At 42.6% G+C, this 17,090-nt stretch overlaps 1 protein-coding gene across 1 annotated transcript in view; it reads left to right on the forward strand.

The window, feature by feature from the left end:
• poln (polymerase (DNA directed) nu) overlaps nucleotides 1-17,090 on the forward strand; it is a 148,495-nt gene that overhangs the window by 116,744 nt on the left and 14,661 nt on the right. Inside the window, exons 22-24 of the mRNA XM_088638186.1 lie at nucleotides 1,452-1,583; nucleotides 10,064-10,174; nucleotides 12,028-12,106. Coding sequence (XP_088494312.1) covers nucleotides 1,452-1,583; nucleotides 10,064-10,174; nucleotides 12,028-12,106 — 322 coding nt within the window. The remainder of the gene's footprint in view (nucleotides 1-1,451; nucleotides 1,584-10,063; nucleotides 10,175-12,027; nucleotides 12,107-17,090) is intronic.

The following is a 17,090-nucleotide window of genomic DNA, read 5'->3' on the forward strand; positions in this document are numbered from 1 at the left end:
CTGGCTGCATTCCAGGCAGTCCTGTCACACGACGGCAGGGAGAAGGACTGGGACTCAGGAGCTGCCAACGACTCCCATGTAAGCAATTAGAGGGGCACAGCTGTCAGACAAGCTACAGCTTCTAAAACAAGTTCTCCTGATGTTTGGAGCAGGCGAATTGTTCTAATCCCCTTAAGGATCATAACCGTGAGGCTGGCTGGTTTGGCAAACATGCTCATTAAGACCTCACGTCAGGTAGTACGTGCCACAGAAAAACAGTTAAATGCTATTGAGACAAAATGTACTTATTCTACAGTTATTTATATGCGGAGGTAAAACAGGTCATCCATCTTTTTTAAGCATACAAGCCCTGAGCATAGGCTGTAATCCACAAAATGCTGATTGTTTACCCTCTGAAAGAAACAAGATCATAAACAGGTTTGGCTCCAGCGAGCGCTCAGTTGAGCTGTTGGGAACAAATCATCTCTTTTATCCATCAAGCTGAAAAGTGACCTCCTGGAATCAATATTGCTAGCACACTGTGTCTTTAACCACTTTTTTATTTCCTTTTCCTTTCTGATCTTTTGGAGTACACACATTGCAAGTGAGTGTGATCGGGAGGTGAGTGGCTTTGGGGCCGATGTACAGTACCAGATATGGTTTTTAGCTTCGTTGCCCGAGAGGCGGAGATTTTAAAATCCACGTCAAAGAAAACACTAGCTTCCACCTCTGAAATATCAAAGCTGTTTATAAATGCATGACTGAAAGATACTTGATCATGTTCAAATCATGTTACTTCATTACTGAGAAGTAAGGATTGAGAGCAGGATAGATTACTGCGCGTTTCCTGGATATCGTGCAATGGTAGGATTTTGGATGGGCATCTTAGAGTAGTATGGCCCAGCTTTGATGCTAAAGTTAGGTATTTGCCAGTGACTGTTCCTTGTAGCTTTGAGGGACTTTGTTTTCTGAGCAGACCATCCTTGACAAACCTGGCTTGAAGTGACTTAAATTAAGTAGTTCAGGTGGGGAGCAGCGTCAGCATGCGTAGGCTGCAAAGGAACAAGTAATAGATTTATTCCATGCTGGAAAAAAAGAAGAAAGAAAACACGGCATTTCAGCCATGGAGCCTTCTTCAGGTGACACCTTTCTTCTCTTCTCAGCATGGAATAAACCTATTACTTGTTCCTTTGGTTCTAATCTGTTGACAGGAGATGCGACTCTATTCCAGACACAACAGAAATGACCACGGAGACACTGCAGGCAGGAATAGGCCTCTGTTAGGCCTCATTTCTGACTTTTACAGATTAAAAAAAAACAGCATGTATGAAAGAACATAGAGTTTGTTCATCTCTGGGAAACTGTTCTTACAAAAACAGAAACATAAAAAAAGAAAATGAGCTTTTGGATGGTTTCAGTACTGAAGGGTGTCTGGTAAATGTAGACATATGTGTTTCTGTGTTTTTTTCCAGGTAAAGAGCGCCTTTCTGAGATACTTGGGCTGACTGCTGAGCAGGCCGGCCAGTTTGTGGACAGTTTTCTGCAGAAATACAAACAGGTTCGGGCATTTACACAGAAAACCATCCAGCAGTGCCAAGATCAAGGTAATGCTCATTACACACTAGTTAGTGTTGCTGCAAAAATATTATGTTTCTTTATTTTATTTTACCACTTTCTTACTACAATGAAATGTATATATCAAGAGGGTCTTCTATGCACAAGGGTAGCACAGGTGGAAAATAGTGCATCTCAATTTTGCACAGTCTAGTACAAAAAGGATAAGTGACTTTTTGCTTAAATCCTAATGGGGCAAAGGCTGGTTGTGATGCTCATGATGCCAGTTTATCTCTTAGTACCAAAACTGCCTGAAGAGCACCTCTCCAGACACATGTGTAATATATTAATCATTTAAGACTGAGCTTTAAAACCTGACAGAGAGCACAGGCATCACTCGACTTGAAAACAAATGAGGAATCTCAGAAGCAAGTGGCTTTTGTAGCTGTAAAAGACGAAAGAGAAACATCTTTAGCAATTTTAAAAATGTGTTCAATTCTTATACCTTTTCACAAAACGTGAGGATTGCATGAGATACTGCGAAAACATGAAAGAAGGAAAAACTAACAACGTTGCTCTGAATGTTTTCTTTCCAGGGAATAAAATATACTGCAGCAAAACTCTCCACTCTGACTGTGTTTTGGATAATCAGAAAATTGCAGTCCTTGTTTTCAAAAGCAAAGCGGGTCTCTAGTATTTATTAAGGGGTTGGCTTGATAGTACCTGTCTTACAAAGGCACGACAGTGTGAACCCTACAGTTTAACTCCTAACTCACCCCCCCGCAAGACAGCTTCTTTAAACAGTGAGGTCAAAGCTGCTGCTGTGCACACAGCTTTGGGTAGTGGGGAGGGTTTGTTTTAGCCATGAGGTGTCACTCCCGCTGAGATCAAACAGAGAAAAGGCTTATGCAACTTAACAAGAGCTCCTGGTGACCTCTCACTCTCCGTGCTTGACGTTTAGAGATTAACTGATTACTCTTGGTTTGCTAGAGAAAAAGTAATAGAGTTGCGCTGAGGTGCCTGTCAGGATTGGTATATCTCATTGGGTAGACTTGTCTAACTTCCAAAAGTTTGCAGGAGGTCGAACAAAATGCTTAACGAGATCGTAAAACAAAGTTTGCAAACAAGAGGTGGTTATTCAAACCATTGAGCTCTTTTGATTCTCAGCAGCTAATATTCTGTGTTGCTTAGCTACTATTGTAAATACCGTAATAACAAAAGTAGTCATTTTTTTTATTACGTAGTCATAAAAAGTAGTCATAGCAGCCATATCACCCTGCAACTCACAACTGGCAACCCACTGAAGCTAAGCAGGTGTGAGCCTGGTCAGTACCTGGATGGGAGACCTCCTGGGAAAAACTAAGGTTGCTGCTGGAAGAGGCGTTAGGGGGGCCAGCAGGGGGCGCTCACCCTGTGGTCCATGTGGGTCCTAATGCCCCAGTGTAGTGACGGGGACACTATACTGTAAACAGGCGCCGTCCTTCGGATGAGACGTAAAACCGAGGTCCTGACTCTCTGTGGTCATTAAAAATCCCAGGGTGTTTCTCGAAAAGAGTAGGGGTGTAACCCCGGCATCCTGGCCAAATTTCCCCATCGGCTGTTATCAATCATGGCCTCCTAACAATCCCCCTCTGTGAATTGGCTTCATTACTCTGCTCTCCTCCCCACTGATAGCTGATGTGTGGTGAGCGTTCTGGCGCACTATGGCTGCCGTCGCATCATCCAGGTGGATGCTGCACATTGGTGGTGGCGGAGGGGAGTCCCCATTACCTGTAAAGCGCTTTGAGTGGAGTGTCCAGAAAAGCGCTATATAAGTGTAAGTAATTATTATTATTATTATTATTTTCTGTAACAAAGTTTGAATTTTTTCACTGAAAATATAAGGGTTGGTTCAGGAGGTTTTATTTTACTCCCAAGACTGACCCATGCAGGAATTCAGCTGCGGCCATTTGGACTTGGATTTTGTTGTGAATAGTATATCATCAGCATCTTTGCAAGAATTTATTGATCCAGTTTGCAGATTCCTTCTCTTTGCTACCATGAGGAAGACAGAGGTGTGGGTGAGGTTCATCAGCATCCCGTAGCCCAGTATTTTCCCATCCTGGTCCAGGGAAATGCCCTGTGTCTTCTGGCTTTCATTCCAACCAAGCTCTTATGTGCAAAAGTGCAATTATTGAGTTTATCTAATTCATGATCTAATGGAAGTGTCATTTCCAAGAGCAGAGCTCTGTTTCAACTTGTTTTTGAATTGTCCCTCCCTTCCACTCAATAAAAAACTCTGTTTATTTATTAATAAATGACACGCAGACACAGGCGAGAATGACACCTATGTTTAACGTTCAATAATAAGAGGTCTGAATGCGTCATAGGCCCACTGCTTAAATTCAACGAAGTAAGTAAAGCTATAAGCCTGAGAAAGAACTAATACCCAGCATCTGGCACAGTGTTCATGCTAATTTACGACCTTGTTCCACTACAAAAAACAAGGCTTTATGAGCCAGACTAACCAAGCTCATTTGTAACGACAACCAGAAGATGCAGGAGGATCAGGACCATGGCACTGTTTAAGCCACAGAAAAATGCAACAGATCAAATGTGTTGAAATGTGAAAAGTTACGAAGGGGCGGAAGTCATTCCAGTGGCACCACTATCCAAGTTTTTTTTTTGAACTGACAACAGCGGGTGCATGCAAAGGCAGACTTTCAGCCCACAGCTCATAATGCATCCCACTTTTATTTATGTGATCTCTGTGTTCATCTAGGACAACCCTGATGCAGATCCAGCTGGATAAACCCTGCTTTCACTGGCATTGCAGGAATAATAGCACAGCCTATGAATAAGCCGCTGGAGATGAAATAGGAGCTATTGGGCGGAATTGGATGCTCATACACTCATTCACAATGAGGAATACTGGAACCCAGACAACTTTGATCACAGTTGCACTGAAGTTCCACACTTCTAAAACCTGAAGATTGTCTGAAGAGCAGAATATTTGGGCATGGCCGACAGTACATTTGTAGACAGGAACCAATGCAATGGTTCATAATTCAACAGGCTATTTATTACAGACTGTCAGAGACTGGGTATACATAAGGATGTATTTACTGCAGCTTACTAGGTGCTTTTAATTTAAGCTGAATGAGCCTGGCAGAGTCAAGTGGTTCTCTAAAAGACAGTAAATCATTGAAAACTCTCACTGGAAGGAGTTGATTTTTAAATATTTTTTTGTACATGGCAGAGACTGATATTGCTGACGGATCTGTCTCCTTTCAAAACTTACATATTTACATAGATGCCTGAGGGGGTATCTTTGTGTCATGAGTTTTGGGGCCAGAGATAATTTAGCATCTCCAACCCAGGCAGTGTCAAAGCTTTTTTTAGGAGCTGTGCAGAAGAAATATCAAGATCGCAAGTATTTAAGGATTCATGGATGGTGTTGAAAGTGCTTGGAGACTGAGGCTTCAGTCCTGGCAGCAGTATGGGGACATTATCAGTAGCTCAGCCCTGCTAAGATAAAGACCCAGTAAGTGACCTTTGAACTCTCATGACTAAATCATAAACTCCTATAAAGAGTCCCAAAAACATAATCATATGAAATGTACCAAATTAAAGCCCTCTAACTTATATTAAAAATTAGAAAACCATAGCAGGGTGAAAGTTGTTCATGTAGTTTTAGTTTTGGGGGTACATATTAGATCTTATGCTCCAGTCTGGGTTTGTGGTTTTTGTACCCAAGGGTGGTTTTGCCTGATACTGCAGACCTTATATATCCTTGTTCATGATACCACATTGGAACACATACCACAGCAGTGAAAGGCTGAGCCATTAACCTACCAATTAAATAAATACAAAACAGCATCTTCAAAGCACTCCTGATGATTGGAAGACCAGCTGGAGTTGACGTCTTCATATTCAAACTGTTAAAAAGATATTTATGAAGACTCCTGTCTGGGTGTCCAGATTCTTGGAAGAAAAACTTGGCTTTTTGCTGATGGATTGTTTTTTGGTGTGTGCGGAGTGACCTGCAACAAGCGGACTCACTGCAGTGAATTTAACTCCAACAATAACTTCCAGCGCGCTGCTTCATATAATAGCATGTCCCCATACATTGGTAAGCTAAGCGGCCAGCAGCTGAACAAATGCTAGCATTCCCTGAATGCCACACTGCATAGGGAAAGATGGCTGACATTCCCCAATTCCTATGTAATACGCTTTGCCTGAAAGGCATACAGTACATGTAACCAAGTGACCTTCAGCTATATGTACCTTTTGTTGGCTCACTCTGCATTTAAATGGGGATTTGGGTGTAAAGTCACCCCCTATTGTGAAAACCAGGAATGTACTGCCCTTGGAGATTCCCTTTCCTGACTTTAAAATGGCACTGCACGGAAATGGATGGATCCCATTGTGCTTGTTTATTTAGGGTAATACCGTGTGTGGCTTCTGGAAAGTGGTGAGAAGATCTAAATGTGTTGACTTCAGCACATTTGGTCCTTTATGCAACAGTGTGAAATACATTTTTATAGTATTTGTAATTGGGACAGCTTAAATGGGTTATATTAAACATTATGTTGTACTGAAAAGGGTGTTTTTGTAAAGGATCCTGAAAAGGATGTTTCCAAAAAAAGGATCACAAATGAAAATCTAGAAAAATGGGTTGGATACGTGTACAGACCTTCTGTTGTCAATCGGCTCTTCCAAATCAACACACTAACTAGCCTTCACACGTGTTAGTGGTAGTCATTCTGAAGCTTTCAGAATAAAATCAGCTATTCTTATAGGTCTCCTCTCCTAGGTTATGCGCTTCAAAGTAAGGCGACAACTGTGGCCAACAAGGAGCTGGCGAAAGACCTCTGGGATGAAGTTGTGGAAAAGCACAGAGCTGAAGATGGATATAAAAAGATTTCAATGGCCTTAAATATTTCTCGGAGCGCACAGGAGACGATTATTTAGATGTGGAAGGTATATGGAACCACCAACGTTTTGCTTAGATCAGACCTTCATTTCCAAACTAGATGACAAAGCAAGAAGAATACTCATCAGAGAAGATCCCAATGGCTTTTATGGCCACGGCTGGTCAAAGTGTGCATGAGCATCTTCCAACACTGCAGAGTGTATGACCGTCCCAAAAGACATATCCTAGTCCGCCTTTTCTTCAGAGCTACCAAGAATGACAGCATTTGCATTCTGTGGTGTTTTACTTACGCACTGTAATGTGAACTAGTCAGTTATTCATTCACTCTCAATGTGTGGAAAGAGATGCAGGTATGGCATTTTGTCAGGCTCCGCTGGCGAACAATCAGCCATCCTATTTCATTAACAAGCCAACGCTACACCGCAGTGCGTGCTGCCAACACACAGAGAGGGGCATCTCTTTGCCCTGTCCGATAAATACTCACATAATAAGATCACTTTATTAGCCCTACACAATTTCTTGCATTAGGAATTCATCTTTTTTCACATACCCCAGCTTGCTCTCCATGAGACACAGACAGGGAGAGAAGCTCGGGGTCAGAGCGCAGGGTCAGCCATTTATACAGTCCCCCTGGAGCAGTTGGGGTGAAGGGCCTTGCTCAGGGGCCCAACGGAGTAGGATTCCTCTGCCAGCCGCAGGATTTGAACCGGCAACCTTCCTGCCACAGGCGCAGATCCTGAGCCACAGAGCCACCACTCTGCCCCTATATAGTCACAAAGTAAAAGTTACCATGCAATTTTGTTTTTCTATGAAAAATAAAGTCTATGCATTTTACTGTACAGCAAGTTAAAATAAACATGCAGATCAACACAACAAGTGTCTCCAGCAAGAAACGCCGCTCGAGCCAGGGATGGCCAGAGCAGCACAGCAGCAGCGGTTTCTTCCTGGTGGTCAGTCCGAGTGTCCCCTTCGGGCACAGAAACTGACGTGGGCGCTTCCTCGTCTCCATGCTCTGTTTGTCTCTCTGATCTCTGTAGAGGACTGAGACAGACCGGTGTGTGTGTGTGTGTGTGTGTGTGTGTGTGTGTGTGTGTGTGTGTGTGTGTGTGTGTGTGGTTTTGCCCTGCAGTTTTTGTTTGAAACGAGTCTTTTGATTAGATTGTGCGGGTAATGTGCTGTGACGTTTTCCTCGATTACTCAATAAAATACATTTTATTCTCTGCCACTGTGAGACTTTGGTCTGGTTGATGGTCTGTGATGTATGTTGTTGTGTACCAGGCCTCATGTGATTGTGCAGGATGATGCTATTTCGTGTCCCTCGTTTTGATGAGCCACTTTGGCTGCTGATTGGGAGTATATCCCTGGACATAGCAGGATAGCTAGGGTGCCACAAGTTAAAGTCAACCAATTTGCAGCACGGAATAAATTACACTGCCTCGCACACAGGGACACACAATCAAGCACACAAACTGGAATGCAATACATGCTGGCTGAGTTTCTGACCAGCAGGGGAGACAAAAAGATGGAACAGACCCTGATGAAGTACAGGCTCAGTGACCACAGCCTGGCCATATAAACTAGTTGACAAAAAGAAAGACCGGGCTACCCAGGGAGGACAGACTATGATCGCACTGTCGCCAGACAGAAGCCTGGAGACGGAGTTGCACTTTCTGCTACACTGTAAGAGATGCACTTTTTGCTACGCTGTAAGAAATAATCAATATTTCTTACATAAAAATGCACGATAGATAGAATGGATAAACATTCTTCTCCATAATAACAAATTTAATCCCAGAATTCCCATACCTGCCAGAATCAAAACAGCTCCCAGGCCTGCTGGGGGTGAGAGGAGGAAACTCAGCAGAGCTGGCAGCTCAGTATGTGACTTTCTGTCGCAGACTGAGGAACAGACAGCGAGCCTCTCAGCAAAATGATATCGTTGTCCTTAGTGTTTGTAAATATTTCCATTTCTTTGGCGATGCTAATTCGTCAGTCTTGTCAATAAACCTCTGTGAATTTGAATGTCATTGCATAAGCAGCAAACTCAGTGATATGTTTAGAAGTAATTGGGGGGGTGAATAATAAAATTACAGAGTTTCGCTATTATTCATAGATACTGTATATTATTTACGATACTGTGAGCATTAGAGTCCTGCCTCCCAGAGAAATAGTAACTCTCAGTAAGAGTCAGAAGCCACCATAAATGAGCAAAGAGGGAATTTGCATCCTATCACACGAGGTTCCTATGTAGGACTAATTCACTCTCTTAAACAGAAGCTACACAAATGGTGAATCTCTCTTACTATTCCAAATAATGCCTCTGCATACAAAGAGAGATTTCTTTAGCCTGTGGATTCCACAAATAGGAAATAAGCATTTCCACAAAATTGCATAAGACAAGTAATCTCTTTATTTAAAGCCTACAGTACAATACTCTTCAAGTGTCCAGATTATCTAGACAGACTGGTCTGCTGAAGGAGTTCTCTCTCAGGACCCAGATATGTTTCCTCTAGTTTTCTCTTCCTGTTTCCTCTAAGAATCATCTGGAGAAGATGCAGTCCTGTTTACTGTACTGCAGTGTATATACTGCCATGAGAATTCATTTGTATTTCCCATCCCCGTGAAGGACAGTTTACTGTCCTTATTCAGAATGATCTGGTCACTGTTAAATATTGTTTTTCTAAGATGATTCAACAGAGAATTAGTTTTGTCTGGGTTCAAGTGAAGTATATACCTTTTGGCCATTGTAAGTGCCTGGGGTAAGATGTTCCTATAAAAGAACTTACCTAAAATAGGTTAATTGTTGCCAGGAAATGCAAGCAGTAGCTACATTATCTAGCTAATTAAGCAGACCCCATGTGAGACCCAAAGTGACTCCACAGCGTACAAGACTGGAAGGTTTCTTGAAGATCAAGAAACCAGCTCAAGTGACCATGTGGTCTGCCTAAACAGAGGCTTCAAGTAATCCAAAGTAAAGCGACAGAGTAATAATACAGAAGAGAGAGAGTGAGTTGTGTCTACCACCCGTTATACCGCTGTATTCCTCCTGGAGAAGCCAAACCTCTTTAGGGAGTGGGCACCCAGGGATCTGCCTTCACCATTCAGGAACCCTTTCAGTATCAGTTCAGAGGGTAGCCTCAGCTGATGAGGAACATTTAGTTAATAAAAGTAGAATTATTTTCTCTTCCAAAGATTTTTGTCCACTTCAGAGTGCATCAGAGTGGACAAACATGTTAGGGGGGGAGGTTGGATTGTGTTGGACTCACTCTGATAGTTGTGTTTTTTGGCTTGTGTGTTTATGGTTTATGTGACAGATACTTTTAAACTGTTAAATGTCTCTTTCCGCATCACCTAATTGTTCAGGGAAAAGTTAACCTCTATTGGTACTCTCTGATCAGGTGGGGATTTGCACTGGTTTAAAATTCAGAAATTTCTTGTACTCAAGTATTGTCATGATTTAAATGTTTGACATAATATGTTCCAATTAATCTATACAGATTCTTACTACTAGGACAACATCGAATACCAGTCTTTGCCACTGAAGTTCCCAATGATACATGTATTTTCAATTGGTCATCTTGGTCTCCAGAGCCTGTCTCTTTTTCTGTTATCCAGGCTGTGTTGTATCTATCATGGGGCGTCGACGCCGTCTTCCACACATCCTGTCACCCGACTGGACCCTCCGAAACCAGGCAGAGAGGCAGGCTGTCAACTTTGTGGTTCAAGGTACTACATTGCACCTTCCTATCTGTCCTCAGGATGCTCCAGGATAGGGCTGGTCTCTGACTGCAGCGTTTATGATACAGGTCTGAAGCCTCTATCTCTCAGCTTAAGAAGCTTAAAGTACTGAGCGACTCAAAAAGAATCAGGTTTTTGGGGATTCTAAAGGTTTCCGAGTTATAAATTGCTTCTGCACCCCTTTCAAACGATGGAAATAATCTGCACACTTTCTGAGGTACTTTAAAAAAAGACTGTTACGTTTTTTTTTTTAATCGGGCCCAAGGAAAGCTGTGTTTTTTTATAAATACAATTATAAACTCTCCAAGTACAATAAATCTTATTTTAGGAAAGGATTTATAAATTAGTCCTTTTTACCGCTGCGTTTGCAAACCCAATTGTAAACACCTCTGTTGTTTCTGATTCGGAATTGGGCGAGTTTGTAAAATGAAGTTTCTGTGCACTGACAACCTGTCCCTTTACAGGAGGAGGGAGTTCCACAGCCCTCTTGCTTTGCCTGCTCTCATCCTGCTTTTCAAAGCGCAGGGTAGCCGTGTCTGAGAGTTGGAAAGCGAACTAAATCAGCCAGCTCTGACCCCCTCATTATTTCTCTCGCTGAATCAATCTGGCGCTCTCGTTATTGGCAGGGACCCCAGCACACCTGCTGCTCCTCGCTGTGGTGCAGTGACTCTCTTCTCTGTGCAGGCGCTCTGTCTTCTGTCTCACTAGCCAGTGGCTTGCCTTCTTCGTGTGGATGTTTGCAGAACCTGATCTTTTACGTACACCTGCGTGCATGGCTGCGTTCCTCCAGTGCACATTGCCTTTTTGCTGACCCTCAGTGGCTTAACTTTTTTTTTGTCAGCTCTTGATGAATATTGGGGGACTTGTAGATAAATACTGTATCTTGTGGAACCACATTGTGAGGTTGTCATACCAGTGTAGAGCAACATTGCTCTGTTATAGGCTGGGGACTAAAGAGCATTAGGATCTAGAACCTGTCCAGCAGGTTAAGGAAATAAATTGTGACACAATTATAGCCTAACTGCAATGAAGCACATTTCTTTGTACACCTGTACCTCTTTTTATGAAAGTAATTCGTTCCCAAAAAACTTGTACTATTGTGAAAATAAAAAAAAATCCTATTTCCATTATTTCTTAATGGGGAAAAATTATGATCCATTCTGGACCCCAAAAATGTCAACCCAGCTTTTGATTTCTTCACCAAAAAATGACAAAAGACTCAATAATAACTAACATTCATACTATGGTTTGTGTTTTTAGTAATGAAAAACACTGCTCACCTAGTTAGACATTATTAATCATACCTAAGTACAGTACTGTACAGTAATTACTTCATTCGCTTTTTGTGTAATTACAGACACACACAATTTTCATTTTTTAACACCTTTATGGTCTGTGATAAAGTCTAAACCACAGCTATTCTTACGAAAAGAGTGCACCCAATAGTGATTAATGCACGAAGGAAGATGCAGTGAACAGTATCACACGTCTCTCGTGCCACCCCATAGCCCCTTTGCTCACTATTACCCATACTACTTGGCTAAATGTGATGTCAACTCTTGACATGAAACGAGTCGTATAACACCTTCCCCTTCACCCTCTACATTTGGTGGAGGTTTCTAAAAGTTGTTTTTCGTCTCGCTTCTTTGTGGTTTCGAAGGCGGCTTGCATTGTTTGATATGAGGGTACAGTACCAATTCACATGCTTCGCCGTTTCTAAATTTTTAATACAAATATAATGTGCGTAAAAAGATGTACGGATATATACAGTATGTCAGAGACCGTCTCTTCCTGATACAGATAAACAGCTGACCCTGACTTTGACATTGTGATTATTGCAGGCTCAGCGGCGGACCTGTGTAAAATGGCCATGATCAGGATTTTTTCTCACATCGCGTCCTCCCCCACTCTCACTGCAAGGTAACTGTGATGAAGAGTAAAGGAGGCACCTCTGATTGCTGATCGCTCTGTTTGAAGTGTTCAGCGGCGCTACTGAAATGTTCGGTGATTTTCACAAAAACCCGTCCTCTGTCCTCTTCAAGTGGTGAATTCGGAATCTGTAAGTATTCACACAAATGGCTGATTCAGAATTAGTGAACTAAACCCCTAACTGACTTCATGAAGCAGAATTCTACAGGAAAGGAAAGGGAAACTTTTATTGAAAAGATGTTCAAGGAATCTAAAATCCCAGAACAAAGTTTTTAGGTAGTTTTTTTTTCAGATACTGTTGTGGGATCATGTATCATTAAAGAGGCAATAACCAAATCACAGTAATATCACACTACTGAGGAAACTCTTCAGAAACAAACTGAAGACAAGCTTGTCAAAAATTCTCCATTACTTCTTAGTGTACCATCTGAGCTCTGATGTTTCCATACGTATCCCGACTTGTACCGTAGAGTGGGAGCTATCCCACATCATATTCACACTCACATTCTGAACTGGCTACCCCTTCTTTAAGAAGATCTGATTACGCAACTGAGAGGAAGGCACTTTACAGATTCTGTCCACAATTAAACATAAAAGTTCAAGATTAATATAAGAAAATCAAGTTTTGAGGGACACAACATTATGAGATCATTGACTGTGCATCTTGCCTGACCAAGCTTAGTTAGAACCTCAAGCAATGCTATTGATTTTTCACAGAGACATAAGTCTGTCTTGAACTCTATTCTTAGTGATCTGAAGATGGTATTAAAAGCTGAGTTTCTGTCAGCTGGACCAAAGGTTTTGAAATGCTTACGAAAGGCTTTCAGCATTAGTATAAATTGAGGTGATAAATCTCTTAAGAACTCTCAACAACTTCAAACAACCTTAAAAAAACTGACATTTCTGCTTTTTCAAAACTTTGTTGTCTAGTTTTATGGTATGTCAAACACTTTAACAACGTAAAGATTACTTTAAATTATTTAGGAGGACAAGCATAAAAACTTTGTTACTCTTCTAGGCCTTTTGATTAAGATGCCAAATAGAATTTTTGTAACTTACTGTTTATTGGCTCATAGCTTTTAATTCCTTAATAATAATAATTCCTTACACTTACATAGCACTTTTCTGGACACTTCACTCAAAGCACTTTACAGGTCATGGGGATCCCCTCCTCCACCACCAGTGTGCAGCCCCACCTGGATGATGTGACAGCAGCCCATACTGCGCTCACAGTACACTCACCACACAGCAGCTATCAGTGGGGAGCAGAACCGGAGGCCATGATTGGTAAAGGTTAATGGGAAGTTTGGGCAGAACACTGGGGTTACACCCCTACTCTTTCCGAGAAACTCCCTGGGATTTTTAATGACCCAGAGAGTCAGGACCTCAGTTTTACATCTCATCCAAAGGATGGTGCCCATTTACAGTATAGTGTCCCCATCACTATATTGGGGCATTAGGACCCACACAGACCCTAGGGTGAGCACCCCCTGCTGGTCCCACTAACACCACTTCCAACAGCAACCTTAGTTTTTCATCCAGGTCTCTCATCCAGGTACTGGCCAGGCTCACACCTGTTTAGCTTCAGTGGGTTGTCAGTTGTGCGTTACAGGGTGATATGACTTTATTAGCTCATAGCTTCTAACATTGACTAACAAGATCATTTCTCTATGCATTTACCCTTCTTTGTCTTTGTTTTTGTTGTTGATTTTTTTCTACTTTTAAGTTTTTTACTTTAAGTTTTTTAAGTATCAATAGTCTTTCTCAGTTTTTTTATCCAGTTTATACATAGGTGTTATTGAACCTTACAAACCAAGGTGCTTAATACAAGAGACACCACAACATAGTCCAAAAGTGCTGTCAGGCTGCCTTGTATGTTCCAACACAAGGTTATCTCAAATTGTAGCTTCCATGTCAGATACCCTTTGCTGCTGCAGTGTGTCTGAGCTTTCTGAGCAGTCTCAGTATGCACATTGTAGGATTTCAGGCCAGCAGGTGTCTCCATTACAGTCTTCTCTGTAGAAGTGTGTCCTTGAGTTGCACAACTGGACCTGCTGGGTCTCCTTTTATTGTTGTAATGTACTGGTATGCATAGAGCAGTAGCTCTCACATGAGGATGGATCGGGGCAGAGAAGAGATCCATTTTGGGCACCAATGTGACAACCCTTGATGTTTCCTGTCTGTGTTGGCGACTCGGCACCTCAGTCAAACACGCCACACCTCTGCTAAGAAGGCGGTTCCCTTTTACTGTCTGTGAGACCACAGACCAGGGATCACCGCAGCAACCGAGCACAGATGGGCCCAGAAGACAAACACAAATATGGCCGTAAGGCGCAGAGCTAGTGCTTTTTTCATAATGCAGGCAAATGCAAACCAAAACATAAAACAAAACACAGCTCTTCTTCGAACTCTTGAGCAGACTTTTTTCCTGACTATCTGTACCCATACAGATATGCTGCTTACTGGCTTCCAAAAACATTCTTAACTTAGACTATACACATCCATAAATCTCTCTCCGAGACTATATGCAAAAGGGCAGTCTCTCTCTCTCTCAGGTCCTGCACAAAAACACTGTGCAAGAAGCAGTGGATGTCCAGAGAGATTTAGACAAAATTCAAGGGTGAGCAAACACCTGGCAGATGACATTTATTGCAGACAAATGGAAAGTGTTGCAACCAGATAGTAGAAATATAGAGCTATTTTTGAGGTGAGAAACACCAAGCTTGAAAAAGCTGCAGCAATATTAAAAACACACTGTACAGAGTTTTTTGTTTTCTAGAGTCTGTGAAACCTTGAATGTTAAACAGATTGTTAAATGGACAGAATTCGCTTAAAGGATGTTGAAATTGCACATGGTCACCTCTGTGACACACCCTGGAGCGGGCTGTCATAGGACAGGAACTCTGATAGGCGGGTCTGAGTAAAACAAGCATATAAAGTAGCTGTGAGGTAAAGAGAAGTGCTCCTTTAGTTTACTGTGCAGGAAACCTAAATAACCGCAAACCTGACAGAACAAAAGCCTAAGCCCCTGGTTGAATTACTGTCTAACTTCTTCAACTTCCTGAAATGTCATGTCAGGTAGCTAAGCTGCTTACTGGCCTCAAAACCACCCCGTCTTTCTCTGAAACTTTTCACGAAACTTCTAAATTATTCACAAAGCTCTGGAGCTCCTCCGTTGTCCAGTTGCTCGGTCAGTCTGTGGATTCCTTGCCAGGCCCCCTCTGGTGCAGCTTGCTCTCTCAGAGAGCAGATAATGACAGGCTCAGGAAGCCCTGCCTCCTGCTTTTTAACCGCTTGTCTTCCAGCAGCTGCTCGGGTGACTAGGAGCCCCAGCTCCTTCCCCACAGCATTCGGGAGACTGTGATCCAGACAAGAATCCCCAGTTTGTCTGGAGTCACTGCCCGCTCAACCGCCCTCTTCATACTCTGCATGACATAAAAAAAGATCCTGCTGCTCTGGAATAAGTCCAGAGAAGAGCTGCATCATACATTACTGGGCCCAAAGGAATGTCCCGCACTGACAGGCAGAAGGGACAGAATGTTTTCAGTCTTGAACAGGAAAGATTACTTGAACAGGGGAGCTGATACAAGTGTTCAAAACCCTTCAAGGACATTGATAAAGTCAACCCTGCAGACAGCTCGAGAGTGATCACTACGACACACATGAATACTACAGGCAGAGTGTTTTAACTGATAACCGGAGGCACCTTTCTATACAAAGTGATGTGGGAGTTTGGAATTTTTTGCACCCTGAGATTCCTTGGCTTAATAATAATAATAATTATAATTGCTTACACTTATATAGCGCTTTTCTGGACACTCCACTCAAAGCGCTTTACAGGTAATGGGGACTCCCCTCCACCACCACCAATGTGTAGCATCCACCTGGATGATGCGACGGCAGCCATAGTGCGCCAGAACGCTCACCACACATCAGCTATCAGTGGGGAGGAGAGCAGAGTAATGTAGCCAATTCATAGAGGGGGAGTATTAGGAGGCCATGATTGGTAAGGGCCAATTGGAAATTTGGCCAGGACACCGGGGTTACACCCCTACTCTTTTCGAGAAGCGCCCTGGGATTTTTAATGACCACAGAGAGTCAGGACCTCGTTTTTTTTTTTACGTCTCATCCGAAGGACGGCGCCTGTTTACAGTATAGTGTCCCCGTCACTATACTGGGGCATTAGGAGCCACATGGACCACAGGGTGAGCGCCCCCTGCTGGCCCCACTAACACCTCTTCCAGCAGCAACCTTAGTTTTTCCCAGGAGTCTCCCATCCAGGTACTGACCAGGCTCACACCTGCTTAGCTTCAGTGGGTTGCCAGTTGTGAGTTGCAGGGTGATATGGCTGCTGGCTTAGCTTGACTGTTTGATGCCTTGTTTCCAGCATGCAGTCATTGCATGCAGTCAGTTTGGACCAACTTTGCTCAAATTACCTATGAGCCCTTGAGAACTGAAACTCTATCCAACTCTGGGTAATAATAATTATAATAATAATAAACTTTATTTTATATAGCACCTTTAAAGGTGGCTTCTCAAAGCACTTTACAAGATGACAACAACAATAAATAAGAAGAATACACAAGATAAAACACAATTACAATATATAGAGGAGAGCGTGGATGGTGGTACTAAAAAAAGCAGAGGGTGAAGAATGGAACATGTCAAGGAACGGCTTTTCTGAAGAAGAGGGTTTTGAGTCTGGATTTGAAGGAGTTTAGAGAAGGTGACTCTCTGATATCCTTGGGGAGAGAGTTTCAGAGCTTGGGGGCATAACAGGAGAAGGCCCTGTCACCCACAGAGTGTAGACAGGTTTGGGGGACAGTAAGGAGGGCAGAATTTGAAGAGTGGAGGTTGCGAGGTGCGGAGTAGGGCGATAATAGCTCAGACAGGTATTGAGGTGCCAAGCCATGCAGAGCCTTATAGGTGAGCATGAGGATTTTAAAGTCCACATGGAATTTGACCGGAAGCCAGT

The sequence above is a fragment of the Lepisosteus platostomus genome, chromosome 1, assembly GCF_059453375.1.
Source record: "Lepisosteus platostomus isolate fLepPlt1 chromosome 1, fLepPlt1.hap1, whole genome shotgun sequence".
Taxonomy (NCBI): domain Eukaryota; kingdom Metazoa; phylum Chordata; class Actinopteri; order Semionotiformes; family Lepisosteidae; genus Lepisosteus; species Lepisosteus platostomus.